The sequence below is a fragment of the Pteropus medius genome, unplaced genomic scaffold (assembly GCF_902729225.1).
Source record: "Pteropus medius unplaced genomic scaffold, Ma_sr-lr_union100, whole genome shotgun sequence".
Classification (NCBI taxonomy): domain Eukaryota; kingdom Metazoa; phylum Chordata; class Mammalia; order Chiroptera; family Pteropodidae; genus Pteropus; species Pteropus medius.
The window spans coordinates 10,817,689-10,842,363 of NW_024347791.1; the positions used below are offsets into that span (position 1 = coordinate 10,817,689).

The following is a 24,675-nucleotide window of genomic DNA, read 5'->3' on the forward strand; positions in this document are numbered from 1 at the left end:
TAAACATTGAGGAGACATTATTGAACATTATTTAGATTTAAAAGTGTACTTCCTTCAGTAAATATTTATTGAATGCCAAATTTAACTTCAGATGCTAATTTAAGAAGCAAGGTTTGGTGCTATTTATAAAACAGAACTTGAAATTATCAAGGTTTGTTACAATTAAAAAGGTTGACTAGCACATCAGAGAGCAAAACAATGGGATGATTTTATAAACTGAATTTGAAGGACAGAGCCACACCGTTTAAGAAGAGTATGACTTGATGACAATATTCTAAGTGATTGATAAACTTTATTTCTATAGGTTTCATATATATAAATTAATTTAAATAATTTAAAAATCCATCATATAATTTTCAAGTAATTTTTTAAAAGAAAAATAATTTATCTAATTATGATTTTGTTTCTTAAGAAGACTCACCTAAAAGGACAAATCCATCTGCTTCTGTCTCTGGTACTGAGGGCTTTTTCGATTCCGGAGGCTTTCTGAAGAAGTGAAACATTGCTGCTGCTGCAATCTGAAATAGAAACACTATATAATGTCAAATTCAAATGAAACCGTAAAATTCATACTCTTTCTAGTAAAAAGCCAAATATAAAGATTTCACAATAATTACTTTTTAGGAATTCTATTACCAGACTTAAAAACACGAGCCCTCCTCTGTAGGTGTCAGAAGACAAAGCCAAAAATTAGGATGGATGAACTTCCAGTTTAAAATCATGTGTGCCATGAGTCATGCAACCTCTCAATTTCTGAACATGCAGGAAATAACCCAAGAAATCACTACATGTAAAGCTAATATCAACAGATAACACCCGAACCTAGAAGGATCTTGCTGACCATAAATTAGACACTTCATGGAGGAAAGGGGGGAAACCTATCATGCCATAACTAGCATAGCCTCATAAAACTGAGACCGCCTGAAAAAAGAAGGCACCTCAAATGTCCTCTGCAGTTAATTACCTGACTCACTCAGAACTGTATCCATTGTAAAACTGTAGCCAACTTTAAATTCCCATCAGTGCTAATCTTAGTGTTGATGAGATTATTGTGTGCTGCCCCAAACCACACACACACACACACACACACACACACACACTGCAGCGACACACACACACCCCCCTCTTATACCTTCTCCCACCTGTGTACATTCAGGCAAGGCAACAACTCCTAACAAAAAGCTGGGAAGAAGCTGAAGGGAACTTGCCAGGACACACTGCATTCCAAGGACAGTTCCTATAAGCAAAGCAATGTAAGAGACAGCGAAGAAAGGAAAAATCCTGGTAGCAGCAAGTGCTCCACATTTTTGTTTTCAGATATTCCACCCAAACCAGAAAACCAAGCAGGGAGGGTAAGTAAAGATTTTATCTGAGAAAAAGCCTTCTAGAAACTGAACATTGAACTGAGACTTGTGTAGGTCAACCTGCCCTGAGCAGTACGTCCAAGTGGATGATAAAGGAGCCCATATGTTTTGTTCATAGAAAACATATCTGGCAGATTTACTTTTTAAAGGAATGTGAAATGGAGAAGAAAAACACAAGCCACGTGAAAAAGAAAATATTCCAGTAAAGGAAAGGAACAGCCTCTGAAATCCTCAAAGAGCTTAATGGATATAGTGATAGATCCAAAAGAAAAGTCTGAGAATAATCTGGCACCCTTGATAGAGTACAAGAGACATAGCCTCTAAGAAAAACGAAATTAAAAAAGCAAAGGAAAAGATGGAAAGACAATGAGATGAAAAAAATAACTGAATACGATAAAAAGAAACCCATTCAAGAAAGAAATATCAGAAAAGAATTGGTTGGTTTATAAGCAGGAATGTAAGAAAATAGAGTTCAAGTTCAAAGACTAAATGACTGGAAGAGGCAACTAACTTCTTAACCTCAAATAGTTAAAAATAAAACAACGAAGAAGGCCTCTGAAGGAACAAAAGCTGATTAAAACTCAACCTCAGGTAAGGATGAAATCAAGGGAATAGTCACCACACTTAATATTAAAACCTCAGTGCTGATTAATGTGGCGCTCAGTAAATTTTTTCACTTAAAATAAAATGGTTCAGGAAAAAGAGACAAAGCGAGTAGGTCTCCAACTGAAGCGTGGGAAGGGGCACAGGTAGGGGTGAAAAAAATGAGAAATATAGCAAATCTAAAAGTTATTTATATCTAGCCAAAATTGTAGATCTGGCTATTGATACTTGAATCTGACTAGAATTAGGTAAGAAGTCAACAAAATTTTTGACTAGAATTAGGTAAGAAGTCAACAAAATAACTACCAGTTTGGATTAAAAGAGGACTACAAATATTGATATTTGAAACAACCCTACAGACACAAAGCTGCCAGAAAAAAGTGCATAAAAGGCCTGTTGCCAGTGTCCACTTCGATGGTAGCCAAGGAAGTTACTGGAAAAGGAAAGAGTGGAGAGTGGAGCCAATGGGCATGGAGAACAATGGACTGGGCAGCCTCTTCTAGAAAGCAAGATCTGGGCATAATTAATGAACATTCTCCAACCTAAGGTGGGGATCCCCCAAAACGCCTGCTCACTCAGTGGGATTTCAGAATTGCTACCACTCTGTGACTGATATTTATCTCCCATTCCTCCCTTTCTGAATGGGAGTGGTTTTGTCAGTTATCTTTCCCAGTTCCACAAGGATGGGAGGGGACAAAAGGCACAGACTACTGGTCTTTTTAGTTTATGAAGTCTCCAGACCAAGAGGTAAACACATCTGCACCTGATGAAGAGATACTGAGGTTTGAATGTGGTGCTATGGCTGAATGGGGCAATTTGGGTCATTGCCGTTGGGGAGGGCTGAGTCATTTTGCCTCCAGCAGGGAGAAAGAGCTGAGTATTTGGTGATCACAGAATCATGAGGGCTGATCACTGGTTCTGTCTTATGGAGACATATCAGGACTGTAACTGTCTACCATCCTTGAGGGAGGTGTGGCCATGTGGCTTGCTTAGTTCACTGCATCACATGCCATTAGAGTTCTATAAACAAGAAGATTTGTGGACACAGAGAAAGAGAGGCCCTTTAAAAAGTGTCTCCTGTTCTAACATGTAAAGAAAAGCCTTTCAACAGAAGGACTCAGATTTCCAAAACCTTTTCATGTCCAGCCACTAAACAGAAATGGAACAAACATGGAAATCAAAGTGGTTCTGAAATATCATTTTCGAACCCCCAAATTTTAGATATGTTGTCCTGAGAGCCAAACCAAACTTAGCTGTAATGCAAGAATATCTTTTAATGCAAGTATTTTGCACCGAATTTATAACTCAAGTAACTAAGTGAGGCATTTAGGTTTCTCATGACCTGAAACATAAACCTTAAATAATTTACAGCCTGCAGCAGTTTGTTGATAGAATGAATTACTGGCAATATATATTATAGTCCGTCAGTTTAGAACATCACAAAATTCCAGATACATTTAGAACAGGAGGAATAATTTAGGCTCCAAGAGTCAAAAACTTCCAGGCATGGAAGACACAGGTCAGGAATAAGAGAAAGGCAGCAGAGATAGTATGGAAGAACTTGGAATAAGAGCGAGGACAAGTTTACTACAAATATCCACTGGAAACAGCTCTAAATTTGTTACAAAAGTACCAGCCGCCTTGCCTCCCAGCATTCAGCCAACCCCACCACCACCTTAACTCCTTCCTCTACATGGTCCCCCTTGATATGTTTTCCCATGGTGCCAATTTTATAAGTCTCAGGATGCACTTGTATGATCAATCCTGCTGTTGACATTAATGATTCATTCCACTAGGTACCTCAAGTCAGCCTAACCATGGATCTTTATAGTAATTGCTCCATACATGAAAAATCTATGTCCTGAGACACTAAAATCTATAATCAAATTATCATTATCTCATGACATTTTTTTCAGATCACTGAAAAACACACACAAGTGGTAGGAAAATTTATCCTGGCAGGACTGGCAAATACCGTTCTAAGATCTCTGCTCTATGAGCGATTTCTCACAGTGAGAAGTATGGTTAGGTCACCACTCTAGCAGCCAGATTTAGTTATCCTGCCTAAGACTGGAAACCGGGAAGGAAAAGGGAAATGACTACACTGTGTCAGGCACTGTATCAAAATGCTGTATATCCTCTATCTCCAATGATTTATAATCCCCTCCACCAGGCACACATAATTATTCACAATGTGTTAAGTGAAAGAATTAAAGTATAAAGTAGGTTAAGTATTGGTCCAAATTCATAGGGCTAGTAAATAGCAGAGGCAAAATTTTAAACCAAGTCATTTTAGCACCAAAACTACATGCTTTTCTTCAATAAAGCACCAGAGAAAAGGAATCCTTAACACTTATGACATTTGTGTTGGACTTTAATATTTTCCAGTATTAGTTGAAAACATTTGATTGCTTTCATTTTTGTCTTTATCAATCCCTACTTTCCCAAGTCTTGCTCAGCTCTACGTTCGGAAGACATTTATAAATTCTACATCATCTATACTTAAGATCTTCACTCACTTTATATTTAATAAAGATTGATTAAGTGCTTAGGCCAGATAGTGACTGAGCACTGCAAATGCAGCACTTGATTCATAGGTAGGGGGAACAAACTGCAAACACAGTTTACCATTTTCTGAGGCATTCCTTAGCAAAACTAGGGTAATTTAAAAGCCCCACCCCCAAAGTAGAATAGTGCCTACAATAGAGAAATGCCTACAATAGTCCTGCTGCCCCCAGCCTAGCATATGGTAAATTCCAAGCACTCATATTTCTGGTGTATGTGGCCTTGACAGTTGGACTTCTTCTGCTTGAACTTCTCTGGTATATTCCAGTCTTGTTTCCTGATTTAAAATTTTCAGCATTTTTTAAATGGCATACAATGAGCACATTTTACATTTATAAACAGAAAAAAAAATACCAAAATTTATTCTTAAAAATACATTATCAGCTAGCAGAAACGCTCTTGCCTGGCTGAGCTGGGACCCAACCCAGCATACTTCCTAATTTTCAAACATGAGAATCCTTGATACAAAAGAAGAATAAAGAATTCACCTGCCCAAGCCACGAGCCAAAACGAAACACTTGAAATTCACATATCTAATATAGAACATGTATATAAAATATATTTTAAAACTCTTAAAACTCAACAATGAAAAAAATCAATAAAAACTGGGCAAAAGATATGAACAGACATTTCACCAAAGATGATGGTGAAGGCAAAACACACACACACACACACACACACACACACACACACACACACACACAAAAGGATGTTCAACATCATTAGTCAATAGGCAAATGCTAATTAAAATCTAAGTAAGATACTACTACATATCTATTAAAATATTTAAAATTAAAAAGGCTCACCATGCAAAGTCGTGGCAAAAATGTAGAGCAACTGGAACTCTAGTACACGGTGTTAAGTGTGTAACATAGGACAACCACTCTGGATAAGAGTGGCAGTTTCTTTAAAACGTAAAACATACACCTACCATGTGACCCAGACTTTCTCCTTCTAGGTATTTACCGAAGGAAAATGAAAGCACATGTCCATACTTGTACACAAATGTAATACAGCTTTTTTTGTAATAGCCCCAAACTGGAAACAAGCCAAATGTCCAACAACAGATAAATGGATAAACAAACTGTGGCATATCCATAAGACTATTCAGCAAGAAAAAGGAATGAAGTCCTAAAATATGCTGCGACACGCATAAATATCAACAAAATTAGGCTGAGTGAAAAAAGCCAGACTAAAAAGAGTTTATACTTTATGATTCCATTTATACGAACTTCTAGAAAATGCAAACTAATGTACAGTGACAGAAAGCAGATCAGTGGTTGCCTGGGGAATGGGGAGGTGCAAAGAGGGAGGAGAGGAGACAGGGAATACCAAGGAGCTCAAGCGAGCTTGTGGGGATGATGGATGCATTCGTTATCTTGATTGTGGTGATGGTTTCGGGGTATAAACATGTCAAAACTCATCAAATTGAGCACTTTCAATATGTGCGAGTTATTGTATGTTGATAACACCTCAATAAAGCTGTACTTAAAATTCATTAACACAGTATTCTAGATGTTGTATAAGTGTTTTAGTTCACGATTATTCAGAAAATTGTCTCAACTCTTAAACCACTTTGTGTTACAGATACAGTCTTTGTATTAAAAACAAAATGCTTCTTTTCTCTAAGCGTTCACACAAAACTGAAAAATGAAAGGACAGTGCCTTCAGATTTAATGGTATACACAGGCTGCATACAGGAGGATGAGCCTGACTGCTAGGCAGAGCAGATCCCATTGCTCTGAAGGAGAGGAGGGTAGGGAGAATAACAGTTATTTTTTTGTCCTATTCTTCTAAGGCTAACTATTTAAGTAATATTACCCATGACGAAAGGATTAAAGGATTAAGGCAACCTGGTTTTCTAAACTTGATTACCTTCTTTCAATTTCAAAGACTACTAGGTAATGTAAATATATCAAATACACTGAAATTTCTATGTGTGATTGATAAACAGCAGCCACTTAGTTACAGTGATATATATATGTATATATATGTATATATATACACACACACATTTTTTTCTTCATATTTGTGCCCAACTCCAATGAATATGTAAATTTCATACTGCTGAAAAATTAAAATCCTGAACAATGTTTTAATCTTCCTTCTCTTCTAAAGGTAGAGAAAAATTATTGAATGGGCTGAAAATTCAAAATATTAGAATATCCAGTGTGACACACCAGGATTTGTTTAACATTACTATGTACTCTAGGATCTTGAGGAAAGGAGTGTTTCAGAGAGATTAAAATTTTAAATAATATGTTGGAGAGGTTGATTTAAAGTATAGAGTCAAATTAGAAAGCAGCAAAAACGGAGAGGATTAAGATGGGAGAAGTTTGACTGAAAAAGAAGGAATGTATAGAAATATGGACTTTGTGATGTTCAACTCTACAAAATCCTGAGGAAAGAATAAAAGATGACTGAAGTTTCAAGCCTGAGGGACTGAAGAAAGTGATATTATAAATAAGAAAAGGAATGGGAAGCTTATTTCAAGAGAAGAAAAAATAATGAATTCCATTATGGATGAGATAGATGTAGGGAAACAGTGACTGGTCCAGATGGAAATATGTAAAACACGGTTGGAAAAATAAAACTCAGTGCTCCAGTGAAAGGAATAAGTCGGAATTCAGGAACTGTTAGCATTTGAGTAATAGCTGGAATCACGAACGGCAATAGTATTTCAAATAGAAAATACAAAAGTTCAGGGATTGAGATCATTATCTCTAAAGTCTCAAATTATACTATGAAAATACATCCCTTTAAATATCACCAAAATGATGTGTATACTCCCATTTCTTCAAAATTTTCAAAAACATTATACTTGGCTATCACATCAGGACTAAAATTTTAACTCGACTATATTGTTTCACATTTCAAAACTGCAGAAACTGACCTCTGCTGCAGAACCCAAGTATGGTAAATTAGATGCCAGGCAGGTAACTGAGTGAAACCCGCCTAGCCTGAGACAGCAGGGAAGCAGAGTGCAGGCCTTGTCTAAAGGATCCTTTAGGGAAGGAGAGAGATGCCCAGGGAGCCGAGAGGGGGAGCCCTTACCCAAAATAAGGCTTGTGAAGTCTTAATTCTGGAACCAGTGAAAGCGCTTTTGAAGGTGTTGAGCTAGGAAAGCCTGAAATCATATTCTCACTTGCTATGCTCATGGTAAAACAACAAAAACAAAAAATAGAGTGAGGCTGAAGCCATGGTTGGGGCATCTCTCCCCCATGAAGATGATCCCAAAGCATCGAAGAACTTTTGTGAAATGTAGCTCGGAGGTCTAAAGTTGCCTGTGTCAGGTCTCTTCCCTTCAATGTCTGTGTGTAGGATGACATGGGCCTTGGACTCAGAACTGCTGCTGTCACTGTCACCCAATCCTCTCGGAGAACTAATCTTTTAGTTGAAGTACTTGTTTATACTATTTTATCCTTTCTAGTAGTTCTTCTAACTTATTTGCTAATTAAACTAGCAGGCTTCCTGATCATAAAAGTAATTTCTATTTTGTGTGTGTGAGCGAATAAGTTTGTATATTGTTTGTATAAAACTATGGAAAAATACACACCAAGCCTAATAGTTGTTACTGTTACCAGGATTCACAACTGGTTTATATTTATTCATTTTAAAGCTCTTTTGTAGTATTTGCTTTTTTCCTAAGCTAAATATCATATATTTTTACAATAAAAAAAATAAAGATTTTTTAATTAAAAAAAAAAACAGAAGGCACTTTTGGCAGCTCTAACAACTGTCCCATGAAGAATGTGGGCCCAATGTCACTGAGTTTGATTTTTCAAGACAAACTAGAAACCTAACCATTACGTAAAAATCTTTTTCAGATGATAGCAACAAATTCCAAATGTTTAAAAATACTCTGCAGACTGACCAAATCCTCTACAAACTGGATTTGGCTTTCAGGTGGCAAAATTTTAGACCTAGGATAAGAATGTGTTTAATAGCTTAAATCTTATCGGTATAAGGAAAAATTGTGAAAGACTTTGGAATTTAGTGGATATTCTGACTAGCTCACGCATCCGGGTTAGCTCCACCTTTGTCTTTGACTAGGTTATGTCATAACTCCGTAGGAGATAATAAGTGGAAAATTGACAGTGCTGCAATTAATCCTTGTCCACAGAAATGTATCTGGTAGAATGCATTAATTACTGTCCTGGGACAGTGACCAGTTTGGCATCCATTTATAAATTCGACATTCCCTCATTTGACTATAAATAATACTTTGGGTGATACTATGAGTTCTCTTTTGAACCAGTTGTAACATCTTACTAGTTCCTTCCTTAATTCATGAGTAAAGTCTTTGACAGATTTGATATTTGTATGTGATTTTATCCTCTTTTAAAATTTATCCATTAACTTTAGACTACCAATCAGGGTTACTCAAAAGATTCTATTTTTCCATCCCACCTAGGTTTTTTTTCTTGGAAGGTTTGTGATATTGGTGTGATGGGGCAAAGCCTCAGAGACCTGGGAGAATAAGCACGAGGGGACAGGGAAAGGCATTATACTGATGTTGCAGATGAGCTCCACAGAACATATATTTTATTTCCATCTCTCTTAATTTATGCTCAGATGACCCCCTTCCCCGCAAAAGAAAAAAAAGTGCCCGTGAAAAAAATAAACAAAGGACTGAATCTTAGATCTATAACTGTTTTTCAATCTGTAGGTCCCAACTCTTTAGCAGAAGTAAACTCAATTTAGTGGGTCATGACCAGATTTTTTAATAGAATGAAATGGGCGGGAGTAGGGACAGGAAGGGAAGCAAAAGATTATCAGGGAGCATCATATATGACAAGTAATGTTTCATAAACTTTGTTTTTGGATACATGTGCTAGGTCATGATAAACAATATATTTCTTAGTTTGGGTTGCAGGCAAAAAGGTTTCAAAGCCATTAATTGTACTTTGGTGCTCACATACTCCCTAAAATAATTTTGAAATATTATACACCCTCTTGCCCTTTTTAAGCTGATATCTCAAATTTTCCACTAAAATTTATAAAAGGTGTATATCTAACATATTATAAATATATGTTGAAAGAAAACTGTTATATCATTCTTTTACATTTATTCAGTGGAATCTAACCACTATAACATTTTCATATCCACCCTCAACCATTTGAAAAAATATATGAACAAGTTCTTTTCTAACAGTCAGAAATTTTACATCGTTCTTTTTTCTCCTTGAACTCTTACTCTGTTCCATTTCCACTGGTCTGGGGTAGCTCAGAGATGCTCTTACAACACACCAGTGTAGCTTTTCCTACAAACCCAGATGAATACAAAGTGGTGGTGGCATTTTTAAGAGAGCCTGTTCTCTAATTTAACACTCCTAACCCTTCAGTTCTCACCTAACCGGAAAGCAACATAATGCACATGTATAACAGCCATTAAAAATTGAACTTACGTGATTTAATAAAACTCATTTCCCTAAAATGACTATACAGTTGCTTTTAGCAAATTGAGAAATTAAATACATATTATTTCTAGCCAAAACAGAACATCTAAAATGCTTAGAAAGTCAGAAGGTATCCAGCTAAGTTTATGATTATAAAGCATCAGGCAAGGGAGGATTGCGGAAGAGTGCAAAGGAGTTCCCGAGACCTTCGCAGTGTAGATCTCAACAAGGGCCATGCTGAGATTTTTTTTCTTGATTTTACATAGTTAAAAATCCTTTCCTATTTTACTTCATGTGAAATTAAAGGCAGGAAAAGCTTTTCAGAAATAGGACACATAGGATTCAAACATGAAACTCTTAAACACAATATAGGAAATCCTAGGTTAAAGAATATTGGGGGGGGGCGGGGCGTGGTTCTAGTTTATCACCACAACCTGATGAATTTTAACTGCTGGCTTTATGTGCCATGGAAAGTAGCACAGAGGCTTCATTTTATAATCTCAACTGGGAGCTATTCATCACTAGCGTGTAAGATCTAGATTTCCATCATTCAATCGTCTCACTAAGGTAAAAGAGACCTGAGAAAATTTTACTCTCCTCCATTACTCTGTAAATAAATATGACCCACAAAGTCTCTATTAGAATCATCAGGGAAGTTGCGTGTAGTTTTGTTGTTGTTGCTGATGTTGTTGGATTTGGGGATTTTTGTTGGTTTGTTTTCTTTTTAATTAACTACTCTATTACTTTCAGAATCAAGAATGACAGCCTGGCAGTGATAAGAACTGACTTCTTTTTTCCTCTACTGTCCCTTATTCATAAAAAGAAAAACAGAACAGTGTATAGTAAAGTCTCCTCCGATTCTACTAATAGGGGTAGTGGGAATCTCTCATCACATTAGACCCGGTTTCACAGTCTCTTCATTCTTAGCATTTGGGTCCAGGTAATCCTTTGTTGTAACCTACTCCTCTGTGGATGGGTGTGATAACCTAGTATATGATGCACTAGTCAGAAGACACCTTAACTTCAACAGATTTTATTTTAAAAAATTCCTTCTTTTTAATGCAGTACATGTAAAAAAACATAGATTTTTTTTTTCTAAATAGTGTGGGGAGATATGGAAATTTAGAAGATAAAGTTGCTGCTTTCTGGGAGCTTATAAACAAACTGTACTTATAATTTATATCATTTGGGTTTTATTCACTGATCAAAAATTTATAGACTTTCGTGTTATCCTGACTCTTCTGAATTAATGATATAATGATATATTTTTTGTTTTAAAGAAGTTACATAATTCTACATAATTGTTACCCCCCAAAATTTGGTTTTTACGTAATAACACTGAACCTATCAATATAATACTAATTTCTACACTCTACATTCAATGTTGCAACTCTGAAATGAAAAAAAATGACTCCTGACAATTCTAACAAAAAGTGTCTCTTCACATAAAACAAATAAGTAAACACATTTAAATAATGTCCAAAGGGAGAAGGAAGACATCCGGTGTAAGGTCACACCTCTTTACAATTCTCTATAGCACAGGAAAACCTAGAATGAATAAAGAAAAAAATAAAATGTTATTCAGTGTGGGTGTTTAAAATCGCTCTGTTTGCTCACTTAAATTCATTTAACACAACGGGAACCATCACATTCAACTTCCAAAAAGACTCACTTCCAAAACTGCCCACTAAAAATCTGCATCATTGACTTTCAAAACAACCTAACTGCAACATCACAAATTTTTACTTCCTCCCCAAATAAAAACAAACTAAATTTTTTATTCATTTATTCATTTCTTCACTTTTAATTGAGTCAACCAACATGTTGTGAAGGCTAAATACTGGTCAGGCCCAGTGCTAGGCCCTAGAGAAATAGAATCAGACAAGGCACTTTCTCCAATTCGGGGAACAACGCCTCCACCACTGCCACTTGCTGCCTCTAGGCCTGCTTCTCTACCACCTCCCAGTGCTGTGGGCAGAGATCACGGTGATGAGTCCTATACTAAACCAGCACCAGCCATGCAAGTGGCTAACACGTTGCTCACAGTGCAGTCAAAAAGTATTGCTATCTGTCTGAAAACTTGCTTTAGACTCCTGAGTAAACACAAAAGCTGTTTACTTCCTCCCAATTTTTCATAAAAATGCATATAAAAATACACAAGACAAAAACTGGCACTAACTCTGTAAACCATATGCCAAAGTCTGAGTCAACTTTCCATGAACTGTACAATCAATGGAGATAGATCAAAAAGTACAGCTAAGAGTTCATTATTTTATGCTGCCACATGCTGCATCTTCTATCCAAGGAATAAATGAATAAATAAACAAATAAACAAGCAAACTATAATAGGACAGGAAAAGCATTTCATCCATTCCCATTTACTAAACTTAATTCTAAAATACAAGAGCTGTATCTACCAGAAAAAAAAATAGGCTGCCAGATATCCACTTCATGGAAACTCATTCCAAAGTCTGGCAGAATTAGATTCCCTCTCCTGCCCCTCCCACCCCCCCCCCACCTCCCAGGAGATCTTCCACCTCCATTCAGAAACTATAGCTTTTGGCCTGGGCAAGCAACAGGGAGGACTAATGTGAATGGTTTGTAACAGGCCAACAAAGACTTTGTTAAACAGGGTCCTAGACAAAAAAAAATTCCATGAACAGAGCACAATAAGGAGGTCTTCATGTTTGAAGAACTACAAACAGCTCCTCATCTCTAACTCATCCAGAGACCTCAATAGTCTGAGCCACTCAGTCTCAGCCCAGCAGACCCACACATAGGAGTTCTGGTTCGCCAGTGGGAACTGAACAAGCTCAAGAACATGTGCGTCCACGTCTTCCAGGACTAGACATGGAAACAAGAAGTGGGTAAGGTAATCTCACCTGCCCAGTCTCTCCTTTAATAAGAGATCACCAGACTAAGACCAACATAAAGAAAGGAAAACATGGACCCAAAGACAAACAGGAAGAATATCTCTCTGGTGATAATTTTGCACGAAAAATTGTAGAGAAAACATCTTGATAATACTCGAATGATTATAAGAAAACACAATCTCTTACATGCAGGCTTCTGAGCAGAGCTGGAAAACCCAGGTGGATTGAGGATCTCCACTCTCAGACAAGCCCACACACTTCCTTCCTTCTGGGGAAGCACCCTGGGGTTTTCTTCCCCCTTCACTACCTCACTATTCATCATCACTAAGACATCCAACAGATACTTAAGAACAATGTGGTCATGCTAATAGCAGTTATAAGTTACAATTTATTACTTAAGTGCACAGTGTAACAAGGCGCTGTGCTCAGAGCTTTACACGGTCTTAATGCTTACAACAACCATATGAAGCTTTATTATCTCCCATGTTGATGCATAAATTGCAACTGTGAAAAGATAATTTATCCAAAAGTCACTTAAGTGAAAGCATTAGGATTTAATCCAGGCTGTCTATTCCAAAGTCTATGTTCTTCACTCTGTGCCACACTGCCTCAACGTCCAAGCCCGAGTCATCTTCCCGGTCCGTACACGTGTCCCTACTCTATACTCCATCTCAGAAAAAAAGCATGATGGTACAAACAGCCACTAGAGACAATCAAAAGTGATACCTTGATTCTCTCCCTTTCACTTCCAATCCACCAACCACTAAGTCCTACAACTCATGATATCTCATGAAACTTTTGGTTTTTCTCCATTCATACTGCCACTAGTACTTGAGTTCATCTTACCAGAATCTCCAGGATGGATTACTGCAACCGCCTTAGGGTATCTTTGCAACACGGTGGACTCCTAGAAGCCATGTTTGTTCCCAATCCTCCCCAAGTTCCCTTCCACACCATAGCTGTTTGGAAGACATATGGTCAAGTGACTAGAGCTGGCAAATTAGATTCTCCCAAGAGCTGGTCACAAAGCCTGGGACAGCCATATAGATATGAGTAAACAATGAAGTAACAGGTGCTTGGCTGGAGAGAAAATGGTCTTAAAAAAAGACAGAATACAGCTTTGGATTCTGAAGGCTTTCCTGTGCATTCAACCTTACCCAAAATGGTACTAATCAGTTTCCTTATGACTTAGAAATTTAAGCTGGAAGGTAGAAACAACCCAAATGTACATCAATGGAAGAATGGATACATAAAATGTGGTATAATACATACAATGGAGTATTATGTCATGTTAAAAAGGAATGAAATTCTGATGCATGCTACAACATGGAAAAAATCTTTAAGACATAATACTAAGTGAAATAAGCCAGACACAAAGTGAGAAATAGTGTATAATTCTACTTATGAGGTACATAAAGTAGTCAAATTCATAGACTGTTTAATGGATACAGAGGTTCAGTATGACATGGTGACAAAGTTCTGGAGATGAATAATAATGATAGTGGCATAACATAATGAGTGTACCTAACGCCACTGAGCTGTACATTTAAAAATGGTTAAAAAGAGAAATTTTATGTTCTGTATATTTTACCACAATCAAAATAAGGTTTAAGCTGGTTTGAAGTGGTCATGTAACTTGTACCAAAAGCACTTTGATGAGGATATTCCAAGTCATGCTTCATCCAGAACCCAGATGCTTAACCTAAAATGTCAAACTGATCATTTCCCTCCCTATCTAATGCTCTCCTCCAGCATCACTATTAAGCTGCACTCTTTGGTAAGGCAGGAGGAAGATATTCCAAGTTCTGGTCTTTACTTAGCTTTACCCTTAATTCTTGCCACTACCCTACCATACATCTTTGCCAGACCTCATTATCTTCAACAACTAACAAAATCCCCACACTGCTTCTCTAAAGGAGCATCTGTGCTACTATTTTAAATATAAATGTCTTTTTTTATGCATGGATAAGCCAACAAGAGAAGACAAGAATTCCATAGAAGCCAGAAAGGTTAAAAACCTTCAAATCCACAAGGATATATGCAAGTACTAGAGCTAACATTTTCCCTGTGGCCACTGCTGATTTCTAATGGCTAAAAGCCTGTGTTGTAATGATCCATATCCCACAGAGAATAGGACAAAGTCTGGAGCTCTAACATCTTGGTTAGAAGAAAACACAAATTTTCTCTAGAAAAACATACTCTCAGACTAAACGTCAGAGAAATCAACAAAAAAAATTCCAAGAAACATGAATTCAAAATCAAAGCTTACTATACAAATGAAGAAACAAGCTATAATAAGGAATAGTCAGCAAAATCAAAAAACAATACAGATCAGACGCATAAAGACTGGGGATATCAAAACTAGAAAATAAACAGACTTACTTTATATTCTATAACATATGACAAAATAAAGGGAGATCTGAAACTATGACAAAAAATACATCGATAATAACTATTGATTTGTAAAAAAGAACCAAACAGAACTTCTAGAAACAAACTAAAAATAGCATTGAAATTAGACAGAGCAAATAAGTCACAACTGCATAAAGAATTAGTAAACTGGATGACATAAATTATCTAGAATTCAGTACAAAGAATCAAAAACACTGAATTATAAAACAAAAATCAAGAGCACGAGGCCCTTCTTACTTCTCGTTGAAATTCCAGAAGGCGTTAGAGAATAGGAGGTGTTTAGAAAAAATAAACAACCTTCAAAGCCAAAAGCTTTTCTGAAAGATAGGGTTTATTGAGCCATATGCTAGTTGGAAGAGAACCAGGTCCTGGGGCATGCAGTCTAAACCACCAGCAGCCGGGCTAGGTGGAGAAAACAAACATGCCCACCATCCTGGGTTGCAGGGGCTCTTTCATACAATGGGTTTGGGAAAGAAAGATGTTAAGTTGTTTTGAAATAATGCATAGTGGTGATAAAAGAGGTGTGGAAAAGGTGAGGGAGGGAAAGTTCTGGGAGAGATGAATAGTCCATAAGGAAGAAGTATATGATGCTTCTGGATTGGTTGTGTGCAACAATCTGGAAAGTTCCTGCATAAGCAGTATTCTCAGGTGCTTAGTGGTTGGCTATTCCTTCTAGATAAGAACTGAAACAGGTGCCTGGAAGTTGATTCAAAGTTTCAACACACAGTCAGGAACATGAGCAGTCTTTTGGTGGTTTTGGTCCTAGGCTGTTAACTAGTTAATCTTTCTCCTCTCTTCCCAGCACCCTGCAGCCTGCTATGATTTAATTTAGGACATCTAAGAATTTTTCTCTTATCAGAGGCAATATTTGAATAGATAATGGTTGAAAATGTCTTAGTACTGATAAAGATAAGAATTATCAGATTCACAATGTACAACATATTCAACAGCAAACTAAGTAAGAGAAATCCAGTAGAATTACAGAACACTGAGGATCAAGCAGATATAGAGACATGAAAAATTACGACGAACCACAATTTAAAAGAAAAGTAAATATTATAAGAATAAAATAATATCAAAGTAGTTTTGGGAGAAATTAACTATCCATTTAGAATTCTATACTACATAAAGATATAAAAGCTACCTTTTGAGAACAAGGCTGAAATAAACATATTCAGAAAAACACAAACTGATAGAGTTTACTACCAAAGATTCTCACTATAAGAACTTCCACAGAAGGTATCTCAAAAAGAAAGGAAATATTACCAGAAAAAAAAAATGGTTGAGATGTAAAAATAAATAATAAGTAAAGTCAAAAGAAGTGCTAAACACTGCACTTAATGAGCTTGATCCAACAACTGGAAAATACAATTTTTTTCCCAAGCATACATGAAACATTTACAAAAATTGCCCAAAAAACTTGTACTTGATAAGCCTTAAAGCAAGTCTCATATAATTTCAAAGAAGTAGCATCAGGCCATACCATCTGATAATGCAATTATGCTAAAAATCAACCACACAACAAAATAACTTTAATAAGCAAAACTATACACTTGGAAACAAAAACAACCCATGATTCCAAGAATAAATATGTTGGAAATGAGAAAATATTTAGAATGTAATGATGATGACTACCTACTTATGAAAACTGTGGGATATGCCTAAAGCAGATACAGGTAACTATAGACATATCTTGGAGATATTGAGAGTGCAATTCCAGACTACTGGAATAAAGCAAGTATCACAAGAAAGCAAGTAATAATCTTTTTGCTGGTGGAAGGTCTTGCCCTCAGTTTGTAAAAAACACAACACCTACGAAGTGCTATAAAGCCAAGTGCAATAAAACATGGTATGCCCGTAAACCAGACCCAGAATGTTTTACAGGTGATATCTACCAAACAATCAACAAACAGATCATTTCAATTTTACACAGAATCCTAGAGAACAGAGGAACCACTCCACAACTCATATCGTGAGACTAGTATAACCCTGATAATACCAGAATCTGACAAATACTATACAAAAAAGAAAAACCGCACGCCAATCTCATTCATGAACATGGATGCAAAATCCTAAACGAAACAGCAAATCAGATCTGGGAATATATAATAAAAGATAATGTATCACAACTAAGTTGTGTTTCTTCCAAGAATGCAAGTGTGGCTCTATACTGGAAAATATATTAATTTCAATCATCTCAATTAAGAAAAAAACCTATTTGATTAAATTCCATAACCACTCAATTAAAACTCTTCTCAAACTGGGAATAGAAGGGACAGTCCTTCACCTAACAAGTAGAACTGCAAGTTGTGAAGGACTTCCAGGAAGGCTCCTTAAAGGGAGCTGAGTCCCATGAAGGCACACTTTTTTGCCTGCCCACTTCTCCGCTTTCTGAAATGGGGACTAAATGGCTGATGCTCCAGCACCTATTCTGGCCTGTGAGGTGACCTTAAGGATGAAAGAAGATACTGAACATAGAGGAAGAGGAGGAGCAAGACAGAATGAATCTGGGTCTGATTTCTCATGGACTCTACCACACAGTTGCATGCTGAGTTGCCCATCTCTGGATTTCTTTGAAATGTGAAACGAAGTCTGTGTGTATTTACGACATTTTTACTTATGTAGTCAAACCCCATCTTAACTGAAACACCATTTCTATTCAAAATGGTACTGGAAGCTTTAACATGGGCAAAGGCAAGAAAAATAAAATATGTAAACACTGTTAAAAAACAAAACTATAATTATTCACATACGAATAGAAAACCCAAATTAATCTTATAGAAAATTACAAGAAATGAGAGTTTACCAGGACAGCCAGAAAAAAAGTCAAATTCATGTCCATATACCAGCAACAATCAGTTAAAAATCTTTAATTTAAAAAAATACCATTTATAATTAGCAACAAAAACAAGGCACCTAGGAATAAATCTAATCTAAAAGTCAAAACTTTAATGTAGAAAATTATGAATCATTTGGAAAGATTTTAAGAGGACCAGAATAGCTCAAGAATAGTACGAGTGGTTGAGATGTTACCCGAGCAATTGTGATCAAATCCCAACACAGTTTTTCGTGGAATTTGACAAGCTAAATTTTATATGGAGAAGTAAAGAGCCAGGAATAACTATGACATTACCGAAGAACACAGTGAAGTATAAGGACTTGCCCCCAGATATCAAAAGTTATAAGGCCACAGTATTCAACGAAGTGGGTGCTAGAGCAGAGACAGAAAAATGGACTAATGGAACAGAACTGAGAGTCTAAGAACAGACCCACACATATACATTAACTTAAAGTCAGTGGCAAATGATGAAATAATCAATAAATGAGGCTGAGACCATTGCAATAAAAACGAAACAAAGAAATTGGATACCTACCTGACAACATACATAAAAACTCAATTCTAAATGATGGAATATTTTTTAAATATGATAAACAAAACTATTTTAAAAAATTTTAATATAGAGTATCTTTAAGAGTTTGATAAAAAAATTCTTAAATATTTTTTAAATTGACTTTTCAAATATATTAAACTTAAGGGGAAAATATTTAAACTATATTAAAAGTAGCTCTTCCCAATGAAAGAAAAAAAGGAAAGATGAGAAGAAAAAATAGAAAAATAGGTCCCAAACTGAAAAATGCAGCATGACTATCCACACTAATACCAAATGTTCTCAAAAATCAGTAAAAAAAAAAAAACAAAAAATGGTAAACACGAATAGCCAATAAATATTTGAAAAGTTGTTCAACTTTATTAGTAATCACAGAAAGCGAATTAAGACCACAAGAAACTATTTCACATCCATCAGATTAGGGAGAAAAAAACTATTAAGAGTTGCCAAAAACGTGCATCAACTGGAACTCTCCTACACTCCTGATTAGAGAATAAATTGGTACCAGTACTTGGGGGGAAATCTGGTTTTACTAGTAAACTGAAGATGTACATCCTATATTCCAGCAATTCTACTGATACACCTTTGCACATTTGCACCAACAAATAGGTACAAAAATGTCATAGAAGCCCTGTACACAATACAAAAGAACTGCAAAAATCAAAATGTCAGTAACAGGGATATAACATAGTAAAAAGAATGAGCTCCACCTACATGTGTCAACATGGATTAATCTCGAAAACAAAATAAACAAGTCAGAGATATATATGGTATGATTCCATTTATATAAAGGTCAAATTGGCAAAATTGAACAACATACCATTTAGGAATGCCTACATGTGTAATTAAACTATATAGAAAAGCTTAGGATGCTTAACACAAATTTCAAAAGTTTATTTCTGGCTGGTAGGGAAGACTTAATTAAAGAAATACAAACTACTAACAGGTAAAATTCCATTCCTTAAAATGAATGAGAGGGCCACATGGGTTCATTTAATCTCTGTGAAGAGTACTGTATACATATAAACTATATATACTCTTCTCTGTGCACTACATATTATGTAATAAAATTTAGGTGACTCAAAAAATATCCAAAAAGCTGTTTTAAATGATCTTCTTGCTCATCTCCCTGTTTAAAAAAAAAAAAAAATCTGTTGATACATAAAAGTGGTCTTTTAACTGTAATAAAACAATGGTATCAGCATCTGGTACTTTCAGGATTGCTCTCTAAAAAACTGCTATTAAAGATATTCATACATACCCTTCCTTATATAATGTACATCAATTTGTTTACCAAAGCGACACTAAAGTGCAAAATCCTGTACAGGCTTTGCCCAGAAACATAACATAGACTGTATAGACTTGCCCCAATACATCCACTACTTTTTTATACGCCAACTAACATGCACCCTGCATCTGTTAATGAAGTCCTTTAAGACAGCAACATTATAACAAATTTGTTAAATGCTAAGTAAACACTGAGGGAGACTATCATTTAATTATGGTGCATGGATTTCCATCTTAAATTGCCACGTGAAATCTCAAAAGATCTTATTTGCTTAAGGCAGAGGTACCTGAATTTGAACAGTGACAACTAGGTGACTTTAGACAAACTTATTTCAATATAATAATATCCCAATAAAATGTATTTTCCAGTTTCTGCAGCACCACTAGCAGGTATTTTTATGAGCACTCATTCTGGCAGCTAAAACCCCAAACATCAAGAGCCACATGAGCCAGTGACAGATATGAGAACCCTCCCCCCAATTTCCTGAAACAGGTTATCTTCCACAACTCCAGATCTCCCCTCCAGAGTCCTGGGTGCGGAGGACAATGGGAGAAAGATCGCTAGGGAGTTACAAGGAGTCCGTGAATCATATGGACAAAAGTTATTTGGGACCTTGCAAAACATTAAGTTATCTAACTCCCTCATTTTGCAAATGGAGAAATTGTGTCTCAGGGAGAAGCGCACCTGCTCAGGATCTACAGCAATTTAAATTCGTCCCTTATCCTAACCCTGTGGTCCTTTCCCCCACCCAATCTCAAATGCTTCAATGTGTTGCTAACACAAAGGAGGTAATAAAACCCGCATCTCCGCAGTGTGGCCAGATTGTCAGGGCTAGAAAGGGTCGCAAAGGTAATCGGGGAGAGTGACGCAGCTTGAGCAGTAAATAAACCCTATGCCACCGAGCACCAGGAGCCTGACAAAGGCGGTGAAGATCGCTGGCGACCCCACTTCCCGTCTCCATGACAGCGTGTGTCAAAACACACCATCCCTAGATTTCATTCAGTAAGAATCATGCGCTTCCCACGGAGAATCTGGAAGAGGGGGAGGCAGAGAAATGTGAACAGCTGGTGCACAGCACCGGGAAAGCCGCGGCGGGACAGGCACTCTCTCCCGCATCCGTCGGTGGGGAGAAGAGGAAAGAGTAAGGCTGCGGTGCCTCCCGCCAGAAGAGGTACCTGAGCCTGGTGCCGCAGTCCCCCGCCGCATCCGCACTAGAGCCCAACACACCTGCTTCCGGGGTCAAACCGCGGCGGGGAGGCCCGAGACCTAGATAGGGGGCCTCAGGCCCCGCCCAACCCAAGCCCCGCCTCCGCTTTCCACTCCGCAGGAGACCAGAGCAACTTCCGGGACGCCGCGCGTCACTAAGCAGCAGATCCCCACTTCCGGACACATCCCTCCTTTCGCGGTCTCTTTCTCAGACAACGAGATTTCGATCGAGATTTCAGCGCGTTTGATTGGCGGAGCGAAAGCGTGCTGGTCTCCGCCGATTGGTTCCGGGGAAATCCATCGTAGACGTCCGCGGACGGCTCGGTCTCATTTTTACGCTTGTTTGCCGCCAGCTGCATATCTTGCTTCGCAATCATGGTGGACGTAATGGATATGCCCAAGTCCCGCGTCAACGCCAGCATGCTGCCTCAGTTCATCGACCGGCCGGTCTGCTTCGTAGGGAGGCTGGAAAAGGTGCGCGTACTCACCACCCCGGTTCCCCGGTCTGTAGTTGCGGGGACAGACTCCGTGACCTCCAGGGTGGTAGCCTCACGGTGGGTAACGGAAAGTTGAAGGAGGACAGAAAGCCTTAGAGCATCACTGCGCTCCCACTTGCTTTATTTTGCACAAGGGGACTTTGCACACTTTTTAGCTATTGCAGCCCCATTTTGGCGCGGAATAACAATGTTTTCGAATACTCCGTTCTAAGTTCTAGTGTCCCCCGTTCTGTTTGTGTTTCCATAAAAGAAGTTATGAACATGGCCCCCACATTTACCTTCTGATATTTTACATTAGCCATGCTTAACTGGTAGTCTAATTTTGTTTCCTTCTGCCGTTTTCTCGTTGAAGTTACCTCTCGATAAAACATTCCTTGATTGTTCCTCCCAGATTCCATAGCAATCTTTTATCTTGCCCCAGTGCTTGATTGCAGCCCCTTCATTCTACTGGTGAGAAATAGGCCCAAAGCCTCGGAATCAGTGAACCGAGAAAGCTGAGAGAAAACCAGTGTTATATAAAGGCTTAGTAGTTCATTTTGGCCATACATCCTCTTGGTGAAACGGGTGTTTTGTTCCGACTCCACAGGTAGGGAAACTGGATAGGAGTGGATAGGCCACAGCAAGTTACAAAGTTGGCTGCACTCTGCAGCTGTCTGACACTAGAACCGTTCTCTCTTTATTTCATCATGCCCAGTTTTTAAAACATACCTAAGAGGGCTAATGTACTATTTAAATCATGGGTGCCAGTAGATCTCACTTTTAGGTAATATGGACCCCTTTCATTTTTTCTTAGCATAGCGTTGCCAGATTTAGCAAATAAAAATACAAGACATATTTGTACTATTGTTTATCTGAAGTTGAAATTAAACTAGGCGTAGTTTAACCAGATAAAGTAACACAAGATTATAATTTGAACCAAATAAACTGTTCAAAAACAACTGCTTTGTACGCATCTACTACCTTTGAGTCAGTATGCCCATCTTGTGTCAAACATATTTTTACTTAAATGAGATTTTAAGTTTTGTTATGTGAGATTTTTAAATCCTGTTTCTTTTTTAGATTCATCCCAGTGGAAAAATGTTTATCCTTTCAGATGGAGAAGGAAAAAGTGGAACCATTGAGTTGATGGAACCTGTATGTTTAAGTATTAATTCATGTATATTATAGTTAATTCTACATCTTGTTTTGGTTTGTTGCTGATATTTCTGATTCCTGGAGTGGTTGTATAACGGACCAGCTTATAAAACTTCCCTGGTTCTAAAATTGAATTTTTGTCCTCTTACATTTATGTCTCTTAACATGTCTAACAAAGGATTTTTGGGGCTCTGTGATTTTTTATTACATTCCTTAGATACTGGGTTCTTTTCAATGAGTCCTTTTAAACAGATTACTCCTTGTAGAAATTCTAGACATCCTCAGTATCTTTAAATGATTTTGTTTCCAACTTAAACTTTAACTGTATCTTTGGACCTATGCTAAAAATAACAGGACTTGTGACATGCTGACCATAAGTGTTCAAACTTTTTTTTTTTTTAAGTTGCAATTAAATTTCTGCATTGGTAAAGTTTTAAATTACTTTGTTACATGAAATCAAAGATTAGTAGACTATACCAATTTTTCAAGTTAATTATCAACTGAAAATGTGATAGTATGAAGTTAACATTTTTTCTTTGTGTTAGCTTGATGAAGAAATCTCTGGAGTCATGGAAATAGTTGGAAAAGTAACAGCCAAGGCAACCATTATGTGTGCATCTTATGTCCAGTTTAAAGAAGATAACCATCCTTTTGGTAAATAAAGCATTCTAGTTTTATATATTTAGGAGGAAAACAGTTTTATTCTTATCATGTCTTAGGTCTTGAGTCTCAGTCCTGCTATATTTTCGAATTCTATAGAATTTTCTGATCCCAAAGGAAAACGAGAGGACATTTTGGCCTGTTTGTAAGTAGTGCACATATACGTAGGAAACTCAGATTAATTAATATTTGTGGAAAGAGAAATTTTTAAAATAGAACAAAAATGTTCATCTTTTTTGTTTTAATGTCTGGTTTAAAGGCCTCAAATAATGCATAGCACCTGAAACACAACCAGGCAGGAACTGTGCCTGTACAATGGATCGTCTCCTGCACTCCCGTGTCTTTTATTTTTTTTGGAGCCACAGTTAAATAAATATGATCAATGGCTCAATTTTAGAAGATGGATTGTGAAAATAAGTTGACTTCTAAAAGGGAGAGGAAAGAGAAAGAGGTAGATATCTTTCAGATAATAATTGGTGTTACAACTTTCCACTGTAGATTAAATGTTTGCTAAAATGTGTCTTTCAGATCTTGGACTTTACAATGAAGCTGTGAAAATTATCCATGAGTTCCCTCAGTTTTTTCCTTGGGGAGTTGTACAATATGATTGATCCTGATTGTAGACCAACTGCATTGAAGACTGTTAAGGCCCCTGATATTTGAGGGAAAGATTTTGTTATTTAATTTGTTTTCTTTTACCTAACTTTATTAGATATTCCAGTATGCTATTTTTGATGGAATTGGTATGTTGACAGTTCTCACCTGCATCCTCATAAAGAATCACTTCTCTGGCATATGGTCAGAACAGATGCAAGAGCAATAGTCTGAGTTTAGTTTTCTGTTTTAATAAAAGTTTAAATGGTACATATTATTGGTCATTTCATTCTTTTTCGTTTAGTCAGGTATTAAAGCTCAAACTTGGAATTTCATAGCTGTAAGGTCAGAACTTAGACCTAGCAAATTAAACCCCAGGCCAACTGTGTTAAGAATTTACTTGCTACCTCATGAACTACACCATGTTATTTCCTTGACACACTATGAAAAAATGATTTTGATTTATTAAAAGAGCAAACAATCCTTCATCTTCTATAATTTGCGAGTACTATAGTAGAGACTCAGAACCCACGGAATATAAGGAGGTTTGTTATAGGAGTAGGTTTACATAGTTATGGAGGCCAAATGTCCCATGATCTATCACCTACAAGCTGGAGAACTAGGAAAGCTGGTGGAGTAATACAGTTCGAGTCCGAAGGCCTGAGAATCAGGGAGTTGATGATGTAACTCG

General features: G+C 37.1%; 2 protein-coding genes across 8 annotated transcripts in view; one reads left to right on the forward strand and one right to left on the reverse strand.

The window, feature by feature from the left end:
• LOC120614985 (UBAP1-MVB12-associated (UMA)-domain containing protein 1-like) overlaps positions 1-22,217 on the reverse strand; it is a 184,870-nt gene extending 162,653 nt beyond the window's left edge. Inside the window, exons 1-2 of one of the 6 annotated variants that reach the window (XM_039878016.1) lie at positions 21,875-22,217; positions 422-518 (exon numbers count right to left, since the gene is read on the reverse strand). In XM_039878016.1, coding sequence (XP_039733950.1) covers positions 422-518; positions 21,875-21,994 — 217 coding nt within the window. In that variant the 5' untranslated portion in view covers positions 21,995-22,217. Of the gene's footprint in view, positions 1-421; positions 533-21,068; positions 21,241-21,874 lie in introns of those variants that run through there. The other 5 variants (XM_039878018.1, XM_039878020.1, XM_039878017.1 and 2 more) reach the window with 5 other exon arrangements.
• Positions 21,300-24,261, forward strand: RPA3 (replication protein A3). 2 transcript variants are annotated; one of them, XM_039878023.1, is made up of 5 exons: positions 21,300-21,573; positions 22,656-22,730; positions 23,276-23,384; positions 23,490-23,535; positions 23,919-24,261. In XM_039878023.1, exons 1-5 carry the CDS (start codon positions 21,475-21,477, stop codon positions 23,935-23,937), a joined length of 348 nt encoding a protein of 115 aa, XP_039733957.1. In that variant the 5' UTR covers positions 21,300-21,474; the 3' UTR covers positions 23,938-24,261. The 2 variants fall into 2 exon arrangements, with proteins under 2 accessions (XP_039733957.1, XP_039733956.1); XM_039878022.1 differs by lacking the exon at positions 23,490-23,535 and having other exon boundaries at positions 21,329-21,573.
• Positions 24,262-24,675: the final 414 nt, after the last annotated feature.